General features: G+C 45.2%; 1 protein-coding gene across 3 annotated transcripts in view; it reads left to right on the top strand.

The window, feature by feature from the left end:
- Positions 1-15791, top strand: part of LOC114843878 (phospholipid phosphatase-related protein type 4-like) — a 104857-nt gene that overhangs the window by 77167 nt on the left and 11899 nt on the right. For all 3 annotated transcript variants that reach the window (XM_029130691.3, XM_029130692.3, XM_029130690.3), the window contains one exon: positions 2950-3085. In XM_029130691.3, the coding sequence (XP_028986524.1) occupies positions 2950-3085 (136 nt within the window). The remainder of the gene's footprint in view (positions 1-2949; positions 3086-15791) is intronic.

The raw sequence follows: 15791 nt of genomic DNA, 5'->3' as shown, positions 1-15791 counted from the left end.
AAGCCGCATTGGGGGATTGTCTGACGCCTTAATCATGTTAACTGCATGACTTCTCTGCTATTAATCGGGATTAATGGATTAATATGAGAAGCATTCAGTAACAAATTCAAAAGTAGTATATTCCTCTGTTTATTTTGTAGAACAGCGTGACACAAACAAACATTTCGAGGACCAGCAAACCACAGTCTTATAATGTCATTAGAGTTTGTGTCCCACAATGGATCCACTAACTTCTGATGCCCCAACAAAACACAAATAACCCGTGACTTGGGAAACTTGCAGTCACATTCAGAATATGTTTATAAACAAAAACGTGGCACGTGTCAAAACTCTGGCCTTTTTTTTTCCATTACCTGTTTTATTTTGGCACTTCCTGTTTTGTCCTTGTCTGCCTAAGTTCTGGTTTTACTGATTCTGCCACATGACCCATAAGTTGCAGACAATCTGTAATCAACCCGTTATTTTAGCCTCAGTTCTCCTCGCCTTCTCTGCAAGATTGTCAGCTCATCTTCGTGCATCTACATTCCAGCATTCAGTTCAAGTAAGTCCTGCCGTGTACCAGTTCTGATCGTGTTTTTGACCTTGCCTTGCCTGCTCCTCGTTGACACTGTTTTGGACTCTGCTTTGTTATTGAACCTCGCCTGGAATCTGACTGCCTTTACCTGTTCCCTGTCTGTCGCGTTGCCTGTATTAAATCATCACAACCTTATCTGTGTATTGTGCTGTGCATTTGGGTCCTTCGCCCTGATTCCTGACAGTCCAATCTGGCCAGACTTGGACCCAACCAGCCTCCAGCTTGCGGATATTTTAGCTCTGGCTTTTGGTGCCTGGTGGAGACGTTTAGTTTTTCCTATGGATTTCACCTGGAAAGACTTGCCCATGGACCTCCACTTCTGTTACCTGGAGCTCGCAAGGAAATACGGGGAGGTATCCGACTCAGAAGCTAAGTTGCGAGTAGTGAAGGAGGCGACCGCCATCTTGGCTGTCGCTCAGCATGCATCTTCCCTTGCGGCACCTGTCACCCAGCCACGTCTGACCCCTGCTGCACCTGTTGCCTACATCAAGCTCCAGCAGAGCAGCCATCTTGCCCAGCAAAAGCTCCAGTGCAGCCATCTTGCCAGGACCCTGCTCCAGCTCAACCTCCACAGTTGGCTCAAGCACCAGTCCAGTATTCATTTCTGTTGCCAGCCCTAGCCTTATTGCGGCAGTCAACTTCCCCTTCTGCGGTCAGTTCCCCAGATCAGGTTTTGATTCTGTCATGCCAAGCTCCAGCCCTGTCTCGATGCGACCCATGTTCAAGCTCCAGCCCAGCCCCGGTCAATGCACGCAACACTTCAACCATGTCTGGTCCCTGTTTTGGTTTCTCCCCAGCCAAGCCCAGCTTCTGCCCAGTCGAGCTCCACTGCCGACCAGCCAAGCCAGACCTGAAGAGGCGTACAAGTTCCTGTCAACCCAGAAGAGGCCACTCCCGGAGGTCCTGTTGGTCCTGACTGGACCCTGTCTCTTCTGCTCTCTTGCATGCAGGTGTCTTCTCCAGAGTTCCTGGTAGTTCTCAGAGGAGCACGTTGGCTCCTGGCCCTGGTGGTCCAAGAGAGGCCACACCAACTTCAGGCCCCAGTGGCCTGGAGATGACCGCACCAGATTTGGCCCCTCTGCCCTCTGCTTCTTTGTGTGCAGGCGCTGCTTCCGGGGTTCCTGGTGGTCTGCTGCCGATTATGTCTGCTTCAGCCCCTGGTGGTCTGGCACCGACCACATCTGCTTCAGCTCCTGGTGGTCCGGTGACTGCCTCTTCATGCTCGGTTCTCGGTGGTCCGGTGACTGCCTCATCATGCTCGGTTCCTGGTGGTCATCGATCACGTCTGCCCCAGCTCCACGTCTGGGTTCATCTCTGGTTCCGGTTCCACACCTAGGTTCGTCTCGGGGTCTGGGTACGGCTCCACGTGTGTCCTCATTACTGGTTAGTCTCTCGTCTCTGGCTTCGGTTCTGGCATCTCATCGGCCTGGCATGGCCCTACGCTTATCTCCTCTGCCTGGCCCAGCCCAACGTTAGTTTCGTTGGCCTGGCGAGGCCCTACGTTTGCATCGTCTGCCTGGCGAGGCCCTACGTTTGCATCATCTGCCTGACTGGTGGCCTCGCCCTTGGGTCCTCCTGCCACATGGGTGGTGCTGCCTCTTTCGTCGACGACCTCCTCGACTCTTTGGCTCTTCTGGATAGGCGTCCATCCTCCCTGTCCAAAATCGTCCTCCCTGAGAAGATGATTTTTGACAGATTTCGATGGATGATTGGTTGGTACTGTTTGGGACTCTTTGTTATTGAACATGCCTGGAATCTGACTGCCTTTGCCTGACCCCTATCTGTATTGTTGCCTGTATTAAATCATCACAACCTTATCTGCGTATTGTGCTGTGCATTTGGGTCCTTCACCCTGATTCCCAACAGCATGAAAGCAAAACTCACAACCGGGTCGGCAGGCTGAATTCGTCTCCTAGAAAAGCAGGTGCTGTGGAATGACAACAATCCAATGAGGAACCTAGGATCACTGCAGATTAAATACCTACGTGTTCACATGACCACAAGTACAGAAAATTATCACAACAACCAAAACCTGAATGACCGGAAATGTCCTCACCAAAATAAAACCCCAACACCGAAAGTGAGTATTAGCACTAATGTTTACAAATGCAATACAAAGTTAGAAATTTACAATTGTATTCAAAATAGAGATACTTTATTAGCGATTACTTTATTGTATTATATTTATATTACATATTCATTGCACATATTGCTTACTGAATCAAGTACTACGTACGTCTCAGCAAAACTTTCTGGTGTGGGACAGAGAAGCTGAAATGTCTCCCAATTAACTGAGGATTTGCCAACCTCAGCTGTATGCCTTGTGTTCGCTACATGCTCCGCTTTATTTCACTGTGTTTTGTGTTTTAATAAAGGGTGTGTATGCCGTGGGGAATTTCCAACCTAGTGAAGATCAGTCAAGAAGTCGACCATCTCCTCCCATCTCGAGAGAGGCCCCCCTCTCCTCTTTACCCAATGTCAGCCAAACAGCAGTCAGCAATAGCCACCAAGGTAAAAGGTTGCCTGCTTGCTTATGAGATTTTAGTTGTTTTTGTTTTATTTTCATGAACATTTGCCCTTTACTTCATCTCCTGTTCCTCTTTACCTTATGAACAACTCATAATTATCATTGTCTTTGATGCAATTTTTTCTAAAGGAGATCGATTATATCTATTTATATATATACTTATTTCCATGCTGACTTTGACTTTGAGGTGTCAATAAGGTGTCTGTAGAGTTTTATTCCGAAAAGCTCTGTAGATTGTCCATTCTGCCCTGTTTTAGGGGCGTGTTGCACGTGAAGTTGCTTTCCATACCTCTATGCAGAAGCCTTCCTTTTTTCTTTTTTTATTGACCCTTCACAGGGTTAGGATGTTATAGGTGGTGATAGTGCAACATTAAGCATGCAAGCCACCAACACAGTACTGTACCAAAACAGACCTTAACAGAACAATTACAATAGACAGTTCATTTGGTAGCGGAGTAGACAAGCACATTTGTTTGATCTAGAATCTGAACCCGAAGCTGGAGAGGACGTTGATGAAGTCATTGCATTATGACTGCCGCAAGATGTGTCTCAATGGCAATGTTGCATTTACTAAATTTTTTTGATTTATTTAATTTGCAAAGCGATTAGTGGTTGCCAATGCTAACTTTTGCCTACACTTACATTAGTGCTAGTGGTTAGTAATGGCCCATGCAGCTTAAATTGACATAAAAATAATTTTCATAACACCACTGGAACCTGGAAACTGAGGTTACTAAAAAACACTGTTATATATAAATGTTTGAGAGCACAAATCAGAAAACTCAAATTCATTTTTAGGTTTGTCTTGCTTGTGCTGCTGCTCTGATACACTATTTTATTAAAAATAATTGTGCTTGCTATTTACAGAGAAATCACTGCATGACCTACCTGGGAACAAACATAGCTTTGTTTCAAAATACATTATAAACTAACATATTTCCACTGCTTTTAGTAATGATCATGATATAGCAAATATTCATGGATTTAGACCACCTGTGGAATAAGTTATCATTACTAGCAATAGATTTTTTTTTTATATATACATATACATATACAGTATATGCTTTTTTCTTATGGTTAGTTCACCTTTATTGCTTACCATATCAGAAAGAGAAATACATGTCATTTAAATACTGTTTTCCTGAATAAAAGCTTTTTTTCCCTCTTAAAAACTGAGTTCAATGAAATATCTAATCGTCCAAGATATCTTTATTGTCAACCAGAAAAGGCATGAGTACTCCAAAGCTGAACAAAACTGTTATCTCCACACTCCAATGTACAATATATTGCTTACTAAGTGAGTTAATTCAGATTCAGATTCATTGTTTGATTGTCAAACGCAGGTTAACACAGTTAACAATGCAATGAAACGCCTTAGATAGGATGAACCGGGCAACTCTTGCATAGAAAAAAGCAAATAAATAAATAAACTTGACCTGCTACCAATGTGAATGGGTATGTGTTTGGCACTCCACTGTCTCGTAAAGTCCACCAACACCTCTTTGGTCTTGCTGACATTAAGGTAGTGGTTATTGTCCTGGCACTAGCTAGTAAGGGATATTACCTCATCCCTGTAAGCGGCTTTATCATTATTGGTGATGAGTCCCAGGATGGTTGTATCGTCAGCAAATTTGTGTCTGGCTGCACAGTCTGTTGGTAACAAAGTCGAATGTCAAGCTGCAGGTGGAATTATCCAGACCTCAATCTTTGAGCTTTAGGACCAGCTTAGAAGGAATAATAGTATTAAATGCTGAGCTGTAATCAATGAAGAGCATTCTTACATATGTATTCCTCTTGTCCAGGTGGTTAAGAGCAGTGTGTGCTGCTAGAGCAACAGTGTCTTCTGTGGCCCTGTTAGCTCTACAGGCAAATTGTAGTGGGTCCAGTTTGGCAGTCAAGAAGGTACAGATGTGGGACTTGTCTATCTCCTCAAAGCACTTCATAATAACTGATGTAAGTGCTACTGGCTGTTAGTCATTGATAGTCAGTCTTAGCAACAAGGAGGATGGTTGAAGCTTTAAAAACATCAGAGACCATGGATTGACTTGGAGATAAGCTGAAAATGTTGGTGAACACCCTGGCAAGTTATGCACTGGTGCCTGTTGAAACTACATCCCGTTGAAACTACATTTCCCAGTTTGCTACAGGGCAGTCGTCACAGAGGACCAGTTCACTGTCAAAGAAACGAAGAAAATGAACCTTGAGGAGAACGAAACAAAGGAAGAGCTTGAGTCCCAGGAAGGAGAAGGAAGAATAAGGGTCCTGAGAGGCCCAGAAGGAACAAAAGTAACCTTAAGAGTGAAAACTCCAGGCTGGAAGGGAGTGTGGGAACAGAGGGTTCCCATCCGAAAGGCCTAGGTAGTGGGAGGCATCAGGATGAATTTACCCCACAAAGGGAAAGGGAAGGGACATGGTATCTTAGGGGATGGGAATGGAGGAGATGGAGGAGGTCCCCTAATTAGAATCGTTGGAATGGAACAGGGGCAAAGATATTTTACGTGCTGGAATAAAACCCCTTTTGTGCAGCGGTGGTCTCCCCCTGCCAGCAGGCACTGGGGAAGATTTGGGCTGCTGATCAGCTGGTCTGATAGATCAGAGAATGACGCAGCTGGCCGCGGAGTTAGATGAAGTAAAGAGAAAAGCGGAACACTCTGGGGTGAGAAAGCAAGGGGAGTTAGGCTGGCAGGGCATCGAGGTCAAGTAACAAGAGAAAAAGCGGAGCTGTGGTCTGTGTGAATACTTTGGACAAATAGAGAATCAGAGGCAAAAGGAGGGGAAATTTGAAAGAAATTATCTAGTAAATAGAAAATTAAAAAAATGAAAAATGATAATTGCAGTTGCTGTGCTATGTGATATGTTAAAAATAGTTACCCATTAATCAGTAAACTTCATAAGTACAGTATGTTGATTCTTATTGATGATTGATAAAAATAATGTTAATGTTATGTTGTTAATCTTATATTTAGGCCCTATTGCAAGAGTGGTTTACCAAGTTAAAAGTAAGGTTAAAGAGTTTAGGGGGGGAACTTGGAACATGCTTTGCTTTGAAATCTGGTGTGTAATAAAAAAGTCTTGCAACCCTGCTCAAATAAGCAAAGGTGGAAAGAACCAATAAGTTAAAAAAGGAAGTACCTAGATTGTTGAGTCATGTTGCCAGGTGCAGTGCAGAATTCATGTCATGACTGTGCACATCTACTGTAAATGTATGTCCTCTGTCTGATCGGACAAAAGATGGTGAACATGCTCTGACAGTCAGAACTTCAGAGATGACAGACCCACATGCAAGCCTCAAACATACATAGATTGTGGTCAAAAAGAGATTTATTAGGCGAAGACACGGTTAGTTTTAGGCGAGGTCTTACGCAGGAAAGTACAGCGTTCGTCTACAGAGGATCAGGCAATCTCAGGTCCAAAGACAGGCAGAACGCTGGATAGTGGTGAGTACACGCAACAATCTGGCAACTGACAAGTGTGTGATCTGGTGCTTAAATACCGGAGCTGATGACTGATTACTGGCAGGTGTGTCTGATGTGAACCGGTGATTGCATGAGGACAGCTATGGTATGGCTGAAAGAGGGAGTCTTTCAGAATAAAACAGAAACTAGGACCCAAACCTGACAGTGACAGTAAACAATAAGAGTGTAGGAACCCGTGGTTCACAGTAATAATGTAAAGTCCTAGAGCAAGATCCCAAAATTATTATTATTATTAAATCACAGCAGCAGGGTCTAAAAAAACGACTAAGTCCAGAGCAGTGAGATCCAAGGTTGACAAAGTGACAGAAGACAGGACAGACTGAGACCTTTTGGTCACATCACCTTATATACCTGTTGCCCAAGAGTTATAGCCAGATGCCAATACCTGAAGCACTTGAAACTAGCAAGCAAAGGCTACAAGCCTTGGCCAGCCGCCTAAAGAGATACACCAGAGATAACGAAGCCAGACGAATAAATCGGCTGTTCGCAACACAACCTGCGAAAGTGGAGCAGACACACCAAGGCTGGAAACTAAACAGTACTGGAAAGGTATATGGGAGAGGGAGGCGTCACACAACAGCGATGCACAGTGGCTGGTGGATCTGAGGGAAGACCGCAGCAACCTCCCTGAACACAATCCTGTTAAGGGATGGGACATCACCCTGAATGGCTAACCGAAGGGCGATAATGAAGGGTACAGTCCCATCCAACTACCGGCCAATAACCTGTCTCTCCACAACATGGAAGCTCATGTCAGGCATCATCGCAGCTAAGATAAGTGGGCACATGGGTCAATACATGAGCGAAGCACAGAAGAGCATTGGTAAGGATACCAGAGGACCCAAACACCAACTCCTGGTTGACAGAACAGTAGCCCAAGACTGCAGAGTGCAACACACCAACCTTTGCACAGCCTGGATTGACGATAAGAAAGCTTATGATTCAATGCCACACACATGGATCACTGAATGCTTGGAGCTGTACAACATCAATAGAACTCTAAGGGCCTTCATTACAAACTCAATGAGGTTGTGAAGAACCACCCTTGAAGCCAATGGGAAGCCACTTGCTCAAGTATTCATCAAATGTGGCATATACCTAGGAGATGCATTGTCCCCACTGCTGTTCTGCATAGGTCTGAATCCCCTCAGCCAAATAATAAACAAAAATGGCTACGGATACTGACTCCAGAGGCCACCATAAGTCACCTCCTCTACATGGGTGACATCAAGCTGTACGCCAAGAGTGAGCGAGACATCGACTTGCTGATCCACAACACCAGGATCTAAAGCTTAGACATTGGGGTATCATTCGGGCTTGAGAAATGGGAGCGGAAGGTGACAAAGAGAGGCAAGGTAATCCACACAGAAGGGGTCTCACTCCCAGAAGGAACAATAGCAGACATTAAGGACAGTTACAAGTACCTTGGAATACCGCAGGCAAATGGAAACCTTAAATAGGCAACAAGAAAAGCGGCAGCAGCCAAATACCTCCAAGGAGTAAGGCAAGTCCTAAGAAGCCAGCTCAATGGCAAGAACAAATCCCGGGCAATAAACAGCTACGCTCTGCCAGTGATCAGATACCCTGCGGGAATAATAAGGTGGCCAAGGAAGAGATACAGACCACATATGTTAAGACACGAAAGCTCCTCACCATGCATGGAGGGTTCACCCCAAATCCAGCACCCTGAGACTGTACGCTAGCCGCAAGGAAGGAGGCCGAGGACTAGTGAGTGTGAGAGCCACTATCCAGGATGAAACATCAAAAATCCATAAGTACATCAAGGATAAGGCCCCAACAGATGACGTGCTGAGTGAATGTCTCAGGCAGTGGAGAACAGAGGATGAGATGCTGGAAGAGGGACCATCATGGGAGGACAAGCCCTTACTGTACCACTGAAAATATAACTGAAGTGGCTGATCTCAACAAATCCTACCAATGGCTTGAGAGGGCTGGGCTGAAGGACAGCACAGAGACACTCTTCCTGGCTGCACAGGAGCCAGCCCTGAGCACCAGAGCCATAGAGGCCCAGATCTACCACACCAGACAAGACCCAAGGTGTAGATTGTGCAAAGAGGCCCCTAAGACAGTCTAGCACATAACTGCAGGATGTAATATGCTGGCAGGGAAAGCATACATGGTACACCATAACCAAGTGGCTGGCATAGTATACAGGAACATCTGCGCAGAGTATGGACTGGAGACCCCAAGGTCAAACTGGGAAACACCTCCCAAGGTGGTAGAGAACGAGCAAGCCAAGATCCTGTGGGACTTCCAGATACAGACAGACAGAATGGTAATGGCGAACCAACCAGACATTGTGGTGTTGGATAAAGAGCAGAGGAAAGCTGTGGTGGTGGATGTGGCAATACCAAGCGATGGCAACATCAAGAGAAAGGAGCATGAGAAACTAGAGAAATACCAAGGGCAGAGAATAACTGGAGAAGGCTTGGAAGGTGAATGCCACAGTGGTGCCTGTGGTGATCGGAGCACTGGGGGCAGTGACCCCCAAACTGGAGGAGTGGCTACAACAGATCCCTGGAAATACATCCAACATCTCAGTCCAGAAAAGTGCAGTCCTAGGAACAGCAAGGATACTGCGCAGAACCCTCAATCTCCCTGGCCTCCTGGTCCTGGTAGAGGACCCGAGCTTGGAAAGCAGACGAGACCACCCGCCGAGGGTGAGAAGGGAATTTTTTTTAAATAGAGAGCGAGAGAGTGCACAAACCTCATGCATGTCTTAAATGTAAAGTAGTTTATAACTGAACTTAAAGTTATTTATGTCTAAGTAGAAAATTACACCAGTTTTGAATACTATGCCCTTAGTCAAACATTCAGTCAACATCCACATGGATATTTTCTTTGTTCTTGTCAAGTTATCGCATCTTATCCAGCTCAACCCAACTTGAAATGTTCAGGTTCACTCCAAAGGACGCTCGGAACAACTCATTCATGTTCTTTATAGTTTATTTCCATCATCAACAAAGTACCGAACAGGTGGATGGTTGAAAAGATGATTAGATGAATAGCATAGCTGAATAGGTTGATAACCTTAAAGAAAAATAAGCACAATATGCTTAGTTTCAAACCAAAGTTAATAACAAAATTAACATTTTAAGCTTTAAACACATTTTAGTTAAATTGTTTAATGCTCAACTAATGGAACAAACATATTACTATATATAAAGTGCTTCTCTTAACAGTTCTCAACTTATCCTTATTTTTACAATACTTTTACATGTCAGTTTCATATTACCAGTGGCGTCTTTGGGTCAAACCTGGAGCTGGATTGCTTTCTCCTGCACTGTTCGTTGCAGTCTAAAAAAACCAGATCCACAGGTGTCTGGGGTTTTTATTATAGCAGGCCTGAGTATCTTGGAGGGAGTGCTTGGTTTGCTCACTTGAACCTCTCTGGTGGGTGGTGCTAAGATGGACTGTGACATTTGAACACGACACCTCCCACTTGAGCTCCTGGTTCTTGAACCCAAGGAGCTCACACATTCACCTCATTTGTAGACTGTGTCCGCTGTTCTTCCACAGGCACTATGACAATCACACGTCTGACGTCTCTGTGAAGAATTGTGGCAGGGATTCTGGTGGCCGGCCTTTTCCCTTGTGTGACGCCTTTCACATGTGGAACAGGATAGCTGGGAAAGGTCCTCACGTTCACATCTCTGACAATTCCCTTCTTGTCACTGTTCGCACTGATGACTCTTGCAAGTCTGTACTGACCCCTCAGGGCATTTTGGTCTGCAAGCCAGACAACATCACCAGCAGCTACATTACGTTCTCTAGTGTGCCACTTGCTTCTGATGAAAAGATTTGGGCCAGCCAATTGAATCCATTTTTTCCAGAGTTTATCCACCTCTGTTTGAATAAATTTCAGTCTCTTGAATGGGTAGCCTTTGAAGTCAAAACTGCAGGTGTCACCTTTAGGGGCCGCTTTGCCCAGCAGCAAGGAGTTTGGTGTAATATAACGTATGCAGTCTTCCCGACTCTGAGTTCTTGCATCAATGGGTCTCTCATTGGCCAGGTTAGCTGCCATATAGAGGAAGGTTTGAAATTCTCCCCATGTGAATGTCCCATCTCCTCCCAGATTATGCAAGGCTCTTTTCACAATCTGAACAGCTGCCTCAGCTGCTCCATTCCTGTGTGGCGAGTCTGCTGGATGGATCTTCCAGCTCCAGCTGGTTCCATGCTTGGTGGCTTCATTTTGAAGTTCTGACATTTCCAATTGATCTAGAAACTGATAAAGTTCTTTGAGGGCTGGCCTGGCTCCTACAAAGTTTTTCCCAGGATCAGACCACAATTTTCTTGGATGGCCTCGGATGGCTGTGAACCTTTTATAGGCCAACAGGAATCCTTCAGTTGACTGGTCACTCACAAGGTCTGTATGAATAGCTCTGGAAACCATGCAGGAAAAGATGATGCCACAAACTTTGAGCCGCACCTTCTTTTTGACTTCATCCTTGACTTCATATGGGCCAAATAAGTCAACCGTGGTGTATTCAAAGGGTCGCGCCGGACGTGTCCTTTCTATAGGGAGGTTAGCCATGATTTGTCGACACCTCTTTGGTCTTCCTGCATATCACGCAGCTGTCAACAACTTTTTTAGCCAGTCTTCTCCCTTTTACAACCCAGGCCTGCCCTCTCATCTCCATGAGTGTTCCAGCAATCCCATCGTGGTTTACCTTGTGAGTCTCTTGTGCCGGAAGTGTTGAGACCCAGGACTTATATGGGAGGATGGGAACAGCTGTTTTGTCTTCATTGAAGCTTTGAATCCTTCCACCACACATCAGAAGTTCTGATTCTTGATCTTTATACACAACAAGCCTGTTGAGAGTGGTATCATCAAATATTACACCCTCTTGTTCGGCAAGGAAAACATCCCTGAGTGCATCATCATACTCTTCCACAGTGAGTGTGAGTCTTTTGGCTGCAGATCTCACCTCTTCTTGTGTGAAAATCACTTTGAATGGAATTTTCCTTCCATTTGTGTTCATGTTTCTCGCCTCCTGTTTCCACTTTGTGGCAGCCCTCCATACCCAGGCAATAACTCTGACTAGTCGGGTTAAATTGCTGAATTTTGTTGGGTCTATGAGATGTTTGACTGCTGATCCAGCTGGTGTTCTTCGGGCAGGAATGTTTGCTTGAAGGCCTCCTGGTTCCTTCTCTTTGCACAGAGTGTTCTCCCTCTTTGACTGAGCTCTTGTGACAGCACTGGAGAAGGCTTTCCTTTCAAACTTGTTGATTCCTTCTTTGGCAATAGCAGCAATTTCTTTTGCTGACTTTACTGGCCATTCTTCGACAGGTTGCTTTAGAAATCGTGGCCCTTTTTGCCACTCAGAGTCCTCTTGAAGATCTTCAGGTCCAGCACCTCTTGTTATGCAGTCAGCAATATTGAGATCACCTGATATCCACCACCAGTCTCCTATGTGTCCAGCCTTTTGGATTTCTCCAACTCTATTAGCAAAAAATGTTTGATACCCATAACTGTCCCTCTGAATGGCTCCAAGTACAGTTTGACTGTCCACTAGGTGGTACCAGCAGTCTATTTCCATTTGGCTGTGCTTCTCAATGTATTTCCGAAGTCGAGCTGCAAAAACTGCACCACACATTTCTGCCTTAACTGGGTCTCCTTTTTGATCAAGTGGAGTGAGCTTTGCCTTTGACTCAACGAATCTAACTTGGACACCTTGGTGTGTTTCCCACCGGAAGTACACCACAGCACCATAGCTTTTGTCACTTCCATCCGAGAATGTTATTCCCCACGGCTTACCGATCCAACCAACTGGTGTGAGGCTTCTATGAAAGGTAATGTGACCAAGGCGTGCATACTCCTCAAACAGCTTGATCGCTTCCTCTCTGAGGCTGTCAGACAGTGGTTTGTCCCAAGTGTCTTTGGTCCTGCCCCCACCTCCACCTTCTTGGAAGGCTTTCCTTACCAGAATGGCTCCTTTTTGTTTAGTTGGTGTAACGAATCCCATTGGGTCATACAGGCTTGCCACTTGGCTTAGTAATTCTCTTCTGGTCAAGGGTTTAGGAGTTTTCGTTTTTACCTCGTCTTCAAGAAGATTCTGACCAAGTCTCATTTTCTTTTTCTTCCTTGAAAAATTAATGGCTGTCATTACATGGAGCTTGTCCTCTTCCACCAGGTAGCCGACACCAAGAGCCTTGTTGTCCTCTTCTCTCCTCTGATTCGGTAGTATGAAGACTTTCTCTTTTCCCAATTGTGCTTGTGTCTGCCTCCCACTTTGCCCTGATCGAATCCATTGCTTGAGGAAAAACCCTCCCGCATTCAGGATTTCTTCCACTCCTTTTGTCGTCTTGTCTAAACTTTTTAGATCATTGCTGGATGTTAGGATATCATCGACGTAACTGTCCTCCTCTATAACTCATCGTTCCTCCTTTAGGTGGATGAACGTTGGTAACTTTGCAGTCTCCCGCATTGCCAGTTGTGCAATACACCCTGCTGGTCGATCACCAATATTCACTCTGGTTATAGCGTACGCCATAATGTCCTCTTCTTGGTTGTCTCTCCAGAGAAACCGATGGAGATGCATCTCCCGGTCCTCCGACCACACTGAGTTGTACATCTTTTTTATGTCACCTAGAGCTGCATACACTCCTCTTTTAAATCTCAGCAGAACTGCCCGTATGGGATTCAGAACATCAGGCCCCTTCAGTAATAGGTCATTCATGCTCAGCCCCTGAAACTTTTGGCTGCTGTTCCACACAAGGCGCACTGGAGTCGACACAGAATGAGGATTTGGCGCCACCAAGTGGCTCACATACCATACAGGTCCTTTCCAAATGTTTAGGTCCTCATTTGTCAGTCTTATGGCAGCTCTCCTCTCCACCATCTCGTGGACTTGGGCAGTATAGGCTTCCTTCCACTCAGGTTCTCTGTTGAGTTGTCTCTCTATTCTCAGGAAAGTTGCTTCCACTCCTTTCCTGTTATTTGGAAGACAGGATGGATCTGCAATCCAGGGGTATTTTGTGTCCCAGTGGGGAGCACTGCTATGGGAATCTGATGTGACATAGGTGAGGCCTTGTCTTATAACTTCAAGCTCCTTTTCCTCAACTAGTGACATTTCCTTCCCTCCTGGTGGACATTTACCACAGAGACATCCCCCACACTTGGGCTCACAGGCTGCTCCAATACTCTCCCATTTCCACCAGTCCAGGAACTCTCTGGCAGCAACTGTCAGGTGCACTGGGGATTTCCATGTACTTCACTGCAGTTGTTCTCATGGAGCGGGCAAAGTGTGTTTTGCAATTGTGAGCTGTGACATCAACACCTTCAGAGAGGTCAGGGTGAGCCCCACCCACAGTTTTCCCCAGAGGACTATCCCAGAGAACAAGATCTCCTACCATCTTCAGTCTTTGAGGGGCCAGTCTCCCTTCTCTGTGACTGATGAGAAGGTCTATGGTTTCTGGTCTTCTCAGATCCTCCAGTTCAGTATCCGGGAAGAACTTCCTCAGCTGCTCTGGTTGAATAACTTGATTTACTTTGGCAATCTCGTTAAGGCCGTAGCAGATGAGTTGATGAGCCTCCTGTGTTCCCTGGGGGGTTTTGACTCTAACTCTTAAAAAGGTATCTTCTTGTCTTTACTTTTGTGGTCATCCCTCCAACTCCATGGACAACTAGTGTGATCTTCTCACTTTTCAGGTTTAGTCTCCTGGCAGCTTTATGAGTGATGTAATTAGTGTCAGATGCCAAGTCTATCAAGGTTCCAATTTTCTGGCCCGCATTGGCAGTGATTTCCAACAACATCAGGATGACTGGTAATTCTCTGCTTTCAAGTCTTCTTTCCATGAGGCTGCGTTGTCCACTGTCAATCTGGTTTGTTGCAGCAGCCACATTTGAGAAGACTCTTTTGAACTTTTCTGCCATTTCAGGTGAGAGTTCAGACATAAGCTGTTCTTGCTCTTCTGTAAACGTTTTCTTCATCCTGTTCTCTCTAATGCTTTTATCTGCTTCACGTCTTCTGATTTCTCCTTTTGGACAGAGAAAGAAGTGATGATCTGGTGAGCTCCCTTTTCTGCAGTCCTTGTTTCTGCATAAGTAGTTAGTGGTTAGACACTCAACATCCTCCTTATGGCATTCCAAGCACTTTTTACATGCTCCTAGTTTTTTGACAGCATTTAATTTCTCAGATGGTTTGAGTGTTTTGAACTGGTTGCAGAAGAATAGTTTCTCTTTATGTTTTCCATCCCCACAGACAACACATCCGTCATCTCTCTTCGTGGAACGAGTGAAAGTGTGTTTCCTTTCAAGTCTTCTTTCCGCCTTCTCCGGCACCTCAAGCTGCTCCATCTTCTCAAAGATTTCCTCCTGTGTTTTAAGGAACTTGAGCAGACTGTCAAAATGGTTGTCGGGTGTTACTCCATTTGCAGGGTTGACCATAAATACAAGCCAATCTTTCTTAACACTGTCCGGTAGCTTGCTCTCTATGGACTTGGTCACAAGGGGGTTCTTGAGGGCACTTGCGTTACCGAGCTCTGTGAGGTCAACAAGAGCTTTTTCTACATTTTGGATTAAGTCGATAATTTTCCTAGGTTGACTGCTTCTCAGGACGGGAGTCTTGTCCAAGTCCTCAATTATCTCTAGGGCGATAATTGACTTATTTCCATACCTATTTTCAAGAACTCTCAGGACATCGTCTGCTGTGTTGTAATTTGACAGGCGGAGCTCTCGACCAATCTTCTCATCCACACTTTCCAGCAACTGCAGCTTTTTAACTTCAGGTGAGCCAGTTGGTTCTCCCTGATGTTGTAGATTCTCCCAGTCTCGTCTCCAACGATGGAAGCTTCTCTTGCAACCATGGAATCTTGGCAAACTGGTTGGCCTTATCTTCAAGGCAGGTGTGGCATGTGTCGTCCCAACACTTGCTGCTGCAATTGCCTCAGAAGCACGACTGCTTTCTTCCACTATTGCTTTAGCAGTAATGAACTCAGATCTTCTTGCTTGAAATGCGTTGCTTAAAGCTTTTAACTTCTTCACTCTGCCTTCAACATGACCTTTTTCTGACTCTGGTATCCACAGTTCCCAAACTGCTAGGCTGCAAATTGCCTCTTGGACCAGTTTCTCCACAAGAGTCAGTCGTGCATCATATCCATCCTTATTCACAGCAGTGACTGGAATTGCGTTGATACTATCACAAGCTTTTTCAGCTTCCTCAATTGCAACATTTATCTCTTCATGACCATA

This window comes from Betta splendens, chromosome 17, assembly GCF_900634795.4.
Source record: "Betta splendens chromosome 17, fBetSpl5.4, whole genome shotgun sequence".
In the NCBI taxonomy this organism is placed as follows: Eukaryota; Metazoa; Chordata; class Actinopteri; order Anabantiformes; family Osphronemidae; genus Betta; species Betta splendens.
The sequence above is the reverse complement of the archived record's forward strand: the minus strand, read 5'-3'. Positions and strand labels throughout refer to the sequence as shown.